This window comes from Macadamia integrifolia, chromosome 1, assembly GCF_013358625.1.
Source record: "Macadamia integrifolia cultivar HAES 741 chromosome 1, SCU_Mint_v3, whole genome shotgun sequence".
Classification (NCBI taxonomy): Eukaryota; Viridiplantae; Streptophyta; class Magnoliopsida; order Proteales; family Proteaceae; genus Macadamia; species Macadamia integrifolia.
This window is the reverse complement of record NC_056557.1, coordinates 27,208,639-27,215,666: the sequence shown is the minus strand read 5'-3', so window position 1 is coordinate 27,215,666 and position 7,028 is coordinate 27,208,639. Positions and strand designations below refer to the sequence as shown.

General features: G+C 37.9%; 2 protein-coding genes across 4 annotated transcripts in view; both read right to left on the bottom strand.

The window, feature by feature from the left end:
- Nucleotide 1: 1 nt before the first annotated feature.
- LOC122072873 (protein NRT1/ PTR FAMILY 5.10-like) lies at nt 2-576 on the bottom strand (the record flags this gene model as incomplete). The annotated part of the gene is made up of 2 exons (XM_042637301.1): nt 365-576; nt 2-288 (listed from the first exon to the last, which is right to left on the bottom strand). Coding segments are annotated over exons 1-2 (438 nt in total), but the record flags the coding sequence as incomplete, so codon positions are not given.
- Nucleotides 577-3,192: 2,616 nt separating this feature from the next.
- LOC122084466 (protein NRT1/ PTR FAMILY 5.10-like) overlaps nt 3,193-7,028 on the bottom strand; it is a 5,530-nt gene continuing 1,694 nt past the window's right edge. Inside the window, exons 1-4 of one of the 3 annotated variants that reach the window (XM_042652737.1) lie at nt 6,188-6,521; nt 5,895-6,112; nt 4,278-4,822; nt 3,193-4,109 (exon numbers count right to left, since the gene is read on the bottom strand). In XM_042652737.1, the coding sequence (XP_042508671.1) occupies nt 3,281-4,109; nt 4,278-4,822; nt 5,895-6,112; nt 6,188-6,338 (1,743 nt within the window). In that variant the 5' untranslated portion in view covers nt 6,339-6,521 and the 3' untranslated portion in view covers nt 3,193-3,280. Of the gene's footprint in view, nt 4,110-4,277; nt 4,823-5,894; nt 6,113-6,187; nt 6,522-7,028 lie in introns of those variants that run through there. The other 2 variants (XM_042652749.1, XM_042652741.1) reach the window with 2 other exon arrangements.

The window sequence follows — 7,028 nt, the reverse complement described above, 5'->3', positions numbered from 1 at the left end:
TATCTGAAATCCAGAGAGAGGAATTGCAGAAATCGAGAGAGAGAGAGAGAGAGAGAGAGTGAGGAATCACCAGAATATAGAGGAGAGAAGCGAAAAGGATGGTGCGGTATCGACCGAGAAAAGCGTCGGCGATGAAGGATCCAAAGAGAGGGAGCATCGACGCAGCACCCGACCAAGCGTTGACGTTCTCCGCCGCCGTCCCCGTCGATTGCCGTAATGGCCCAGTCAGGTAGGTTATCAGGTTTGAACTTATCCCAAAATAAGCAAACCTCTCTACGATTTCCACTCCTGAAGCAGCCATCAATCATCACTTATAGCTTCAATTGAGATTCCAGTCTTAAATTTTTAAGCTTAAAATTTGTACCGATAATAAAAGCGGCAGATCTCCATCCACCGGTATCAGATCTGTTCACTGGACGCCGGCCTTTATAGTCGACGACGCCTTCCATAGTCTCCGTCTCTTTTAGCAGCGGCACACTTACATTGCTTGTCGACGCTTCTGCAAATTCCTCCATTTTCCCCCAAACTTAACCTCTCTTCAAATCGGGAAAAAAAGGGTCTGAAATCATGTTTGCCTGTTTTTGTTGGGTGATGTTGGATTGGAATTACAGCGGGACCCATTAGTAAATGTGTTCCAATCCCAATTGATCTCGGAAGTTGCAGGGATCGACAACTCTGCAACTCCAAACGATGGACCGTTTTTAAGGAAGAGCCTCACATGGCAACGTTGAGATTCGAGGAAACAAAACCTGGAAAAGTTTCTCTGAAATGAGCCCACGTGTTTCAAATGCCCCTCAAATGAAATATGTTAATTATTTTATCTTTCTTTTAAGTGAGAGGGATAGATATGTTGCTGATATCAAGTATACTAGCAAATAGCACCAATAGGATCACATGATAGAGTATCATTTAAGAAAGATATAAGGATCATTTAAAAAAAAGGGAAGAGAGAGATAGACACAATGAGTGCTAGCATACTTGATATCGACAGTATACCCAACCTTTTCCCTTCTTTTAAATATAAAAGTCCATCAAGTTGGTTTCCAATTTTTTACTTTTTACTGATGAATGGGATTTTATTCATGCATTGGATGAAAAGGGTGAATGATAGGAAGATGAGGAATAGACTAAATACAAACTTACACATCTATATTGCGATGCGACAGAAGTGAATCTGCTGACACTGACTTGATCTCTTGGCGCCTGCTCTTCAAGCTAGTGCTAGGCATTGGATTTACTAATTAATTTTCTCTCTTATTAATCTAATCTTAATTTTCACAAGAGTTAAGTTTTATGCATGGCTGTGTATATAATTTATCGTGCCTTACATTCGTTGGATAGAGATGAGACAGAAGTGTAATTACGCATCTCCTACCTCACCTATGATTGAAGACACAATCGTATATGTTTGACCTTGAATAAAAAATGAAAATTTGTGGGTTGGGTTAGTCCAAGAGATCTCCTTCTAAAGACAAAAGGACAAAACTACTTTGAATAAGAGGGTCATAAAAATTTTTAGCCTAAAAATGGAGGTAACTCATTGATTCATGAAAATAGGAAGATCATCAAGAGTAGACCAATTGATTCTAGATTTTTAGTCAAAGAAACTCTCTTCATGTTTGAGGAGAGCCCCAAACTAAATAGAGATAGATTTCTCACCCTCAACTAAACTAAGATTATGATGGTTAGATTGCAATTTGATTGAATATCAGAGAGGCTGAAACTACAATCCTAAACAACTTGGCAGATATTTCCAAAGATAACCCTATTCCAATCCTTAAGGGCAAGTTTCACTACCTTAATTTTTGGAAAAAGATAATTAGAGAACATCATTTTTCTTTGATTGGAATTAACCATGCTTGACTAATAACAAAAATGATGTCAATATAATTGACCCACATATCAAAAATTTTAAAAGGCTTAGGGCAAAAAGTAACATAATCAATGGTAAGAATAGCAAGGCTATGGTTAGAGATGCCTTGGTTGGTTGAGTTTTTTTTTTATAATCTTCTAATATTTTGCATGTTAATACTTCTTCAGCTTTATGCATGGGATTTAACCATTCGCATGTTGTGACTTGTAGTCTCCTAAAGATACATTTCATCATCTTCTTGCTCTCTCTCTCCTGCAATGTTTTTCTGTGTAAAATGTTAATTGAGTGCAATAATTAACTGACATCAGCTGGAGATATCTTAATATTTGCAGATGGGCTTACAAGTTTTTTAGCTTTTCATTTTATTCCTACTAGTTCACATCTAAATTATTAGCCACTAGGTCGTTATGAGTTTGGAGGGTTAGAATCCATGTAGCCAACCTCTTTTAGGTGATTTTTAAATCCTTTTTTTTTATCAGATCCATATAGCCTACCCATTTAGTTGGGATGAGATTCAGTTGTTGTTTGTTAAGATTGGATAAAGCAAGAGTGTCATTAAGTTGATGAGAGATTAGTCCTGACAAAATATCTCAAAAGTTACATATATGAGTTCATCTTTGAGAGACTAGTCTTGGCAAAATGTCTCAAAAGTTATGAGATCATCTTCCTCTAGGGGTTAACTTCCAACAGCTAATGTATCCTACAAGACTTTTAATATAATGCAAATATTCTTTTTTTTTTTTTGGTCATGGAATGATGTTTTCATAGGTGGACTCTCTATCTGTCATGTGGCAGGTTGGATAGATCTAAAATTTTGTGAACAGGTAGAACCCAAGATTCTTTCCTCACATATCAAGTTTGATCCAAACAAATCAGCCTAATGCCAAATTAAGCTTTGAAAATGCAGTTGAAAATGAAAGCTCAAGAAGAATGAAATGGGAGCATATACTACCGAATGAGTATGAAATTTGATATGAATCAAATCCAGACCATTTTTGCCACATCACCCTTCAACGCGACAAAACTAGGTGGATTTATATACCATCAAGTAGATTAATTCCGGCAAAGCCATCCAATAAAAATTTGTTTGCATTTTCTTCTATAAGAAAAATAATGAAATTCTGCAATTCATTATCTCAAATGATGTGCATAACTGTATGAGCTATGCTCTCTGTGAATCCAAAATTTAGGCAACAAATAATGATCACAAAAACAAAACAGTAAAAACTATCAGTTTCTATCCAGAACTATTATATATCTAATAAGGCCAAAAACCAAAAACTCCTCATGGCAGTCATGATTTAGCCTCACTAACATAGTTGTACATGCATGCTATAATCACCTTCTTTTATTTTGAATATATACTGTTCTTCTGGCCATAAATGATCTCACTAGTAAAAAGGCCCCTTACATTGTTCTTTCCCTCTTATAGACATAACCTCTGGCAAAGTACCAGTAGACAATCAATTCTACTGCACTGAGCCCAGCAAGAAGCCAATAGAAGTAATCAAGATGTGCTCGATTGAGATTGTTTGAAAACCAGCCATCTCCGCCACTCCCACTAGTCACCTTCTCAATAACAGAGATAAGAAAGCTGCTAAGGAAACTCCCTACACCAAAGATGCTAAGATAGAGGGAGAGACCTACACTTTGCAGCCCATTTGGCACCTGACCATAGAAAAATTCTTGCAGTCCAACCATAGTAAAGACATCAGCAACTCCAAACAAGATAAATTGAGGAACTAGCCACCACACACTCATTGGAACCGTTGCTTTTGGTATATCTACAAGACCAGAGTCCATGGCAATTTTAAGCCTTTCCTTCTCAACTATTGCTGCTACCACCATCGAGATCATGGATAGAACCATTCCTGTTCCAATTCTTTGGAGCATTGTTATTCCAGATGGTTTCCTGGTATGAGTTCTACAAATTGGAACAATAACACGGTCATAGATAGGAACAAAGAGAATAATAGATAGACCGATGAAGCTTTGCAATGATGCAGCCGGTATCTGGAAGCCCGGCCATATTGATCTGTCCATTGTTGCACCTTGCTTTATGAAAAAGGTCCATGACTGTGCAACAACAATGGCAAACACTAAACATGTAGCCCAAATGGGAGCCAATCTCAGTACAGCCTTTGCTTCTTCCACTTCACTGATGCTACAGGCCTTCAGGTCTTTCTTCTGACCATCTGGATTGTCTGGGGCAGCGATCAGTGCTTTGTCAAGAAATCTGAATCATTTGAAAGGATAAAAACAAGCCCAATAAGTTTTACAATATAAATTTGAGATTCATCAAGTAAAATGTGTGCCCAAATCACAAGAAGCTGAGTATCTTTGAGATATTTAAAGTTTTTTGTTTTGTTTAATGGTGTCATAACAATCAAACAATCTCTCTTACTTATATTGGTGAGCACCATGAGAAAGATGAGTTTCTCCTGCTTCCTCTTCAACAATGGAGGCTGGAGGAATCATTCGCCAATTCTTTGCTGCTAAAAAAAACACACGGGTGATTCTCATTAATGGGCTACCCCTTTCATCCTTGAAATGATAGCGGTAAGTCTTGGTCCCAAGCAGGAAGACAAGAAGAGCCAAAACCATGGAAACACATGGAATTCCGAAGCCGAGACCCCAGTTCATGTTGTCTTGTATGTAGTTCAAAATTGTGAGCGCAGCCAGACTACCAACATTGAATGCACAATACCACCAGTTAAAGAAAGAACTTCTGGATTTGCATTCCTTTGGATCTGTTTCATCAAACTGGTCTGCTCCAAAAGCTTGTACACATGGCTTGTGCCCTCCTTGTGCAAAGGCCACCAGATACAGAGAGCAGAAGAAAATGATGATTTGTAATTCAGGAGGACAAGAACTGTTGTTGTTGTTATCTTGACAATTGGGTGGATTGAGAGAAGGAAGCACTGCTGACAGAGTTAACAAGCCTAGCCCCTGTCAATCCCAACTACAAGATAATTATTATTTAATTGAGGCCAAATCATCTAAGAATTACAAGACCAGCCAAAATAAAATTCTTAGTTCCCTAACCTAATTGTAGTTTGGATCCCTACCACAATTTATCTCAATTCCTGTCATTAGCCTAAGTTACAAAATGAGTTATTGCAAAAGGATGCAATGCAAGTTGGCACCTTCTGTAAACTAGAAGCTTTTAATTGAGTGCACCACTCTCGTGCTACAGTTCTTTCTCTCTCAAAATATAATGGTTCACCACATAAATGCTCATACAATCAACAATGCCTTCACATATTTAATGCAATGAGGTAAGAATATAAAAAAACAGAAGGACCATTTTCTATTACATACTCAAAGGAAGATCGTGTGAGGGTGATGGTTATGTTGTCAGGGATCAATGTGTAGAAGTAATTTTAGTAGATTATTATTTATTAGGTAATTGTTTTTATTAGAACTACTAGAGTCATGAAGTAATGGGTAATTATGGTTGTAATCGTGCAAGTAATAGGAGTAGTTGTAACGTATTGGAGAAGTGAAGGGAAAAGTTATGTAATGGCTAAGCCTATATATTTGGAATGAAATATGGACAAGTTCAAAAATCTCAATTAATTCTCTTATGAGGAAAGAGGCCCGGCTCCCTTCTAATTAGCCAAATCTCATTCATATAATCTCTTTTCAGAGATTCCTATCTTTTCTCTCTTATGAAATAGAGGTTGGTATCCTCTTAATTAATCAAAATCAATTATTTTCTCTATTTTATCTCCCATTGTCTCGACTTCGTAAATTCTCTCCATATTAATCCCTTTTGTACACATAATAGTTTCTTTCACCCGATGGTTAAGGAGAATGGAGAATCCCTTCATTGTGAGTCACTAAGGTAGGGAGATAGGCATCATTTCGAGGGGAGGGGTAGTTTAGATGTAGTAGGGGAAGAGTAATAATGATCTTAGTTGGTGTACTTCTCCTTTCACATGGTTGAGGATCGGTACATGCTATCTGAAATCTAGAGAGAGGAATTGCAGAAATCTAGAGAGTGAGAGAGAGGAATCACCAGTATATAGAGGAGAGAAGCGAAAAGGATGGTGCGGTATCGGCCAAGAAAAGCGTCGGCGATGAAGGCTCCAAAGAGAGGAAGCATCGACGCAGCACCAGACCAAGCGTTGACGTTCTCCGCCGCCGTCGCCGTCGATTGCCGTAATGGCCCAGTCAGGTAGGTTATCAAGTTTGAACTTATCCCAAAATAAGCAAACCTTTCTACGATTTCCACTCCTGCAGCAGCCATCAATCATCACTTTAGCTTCAATTGAGATTCAAATCTTAAAAGTTTAAGCTTAAAATTTTTACCAATAATAAAGGCGGCAGATCTCCATCCACCGGTATCAGATCTGTTCACTGGACGACGGCCTTTATAGTCGACGACGCCTTCCACAGTCTCCGTCTCTTTTAGCAGCAGCATACTTACATTGCTTGTCGACGCTTCTGCAAATTCCGCCATTTTCCCCCCAAACTCAACCTCTTTGCACGAAGCACATTCTTCTCCTTATCATATGATATTTGCAGCTGTTCCTTTCAAGATCGGAATAGAGACAGGAAATCCGTTCCAATCGGGAAAAAGGTCTGAAATCATGTTTGCCTGTTTTTGGTGGGTGATGTTGGATTGGAATTAGAGCGGGACCCATTAGTAAATGTGTTCCAATCTCAATTGATCTTGGAAGTTGCAGGAATTATAATATGATATTTTCACTTCCACGCGCTCTTTTAATATAAATAGCCTCACATGACGTTGAGATTGTAGGAAACAAACACTGGAAAAGTACTCTGAAATGAGCCCACGTGTTTCAAATTCCTTCAAATGAAATATTTTAAATTTATTTATCTTTCTTTTAAAAATAAAAGTCCGTCGGGTTAGTTTCGGTTTTTCATTCTAACTAACCAATTGGACTTTATTCATGTACACGGGGAATGATAGAAAGAGGGGAACAAATTAAATTCAAATTCACAAGTTCATATTGCCAATGTGATAGGAGTGAATCTGTTCTCCAAGCAGAAGCTGCAAGCCAACGTTAGGCATTGGATTTACTAGTTTATTTTCTCTCTTATTGATTTAATCTTAATTTTCACAAGAGTTAATTTTTATGCACAGCTGTGTATGGTTACATTATCGTGCCTTTTTTTTTTTTTTTTT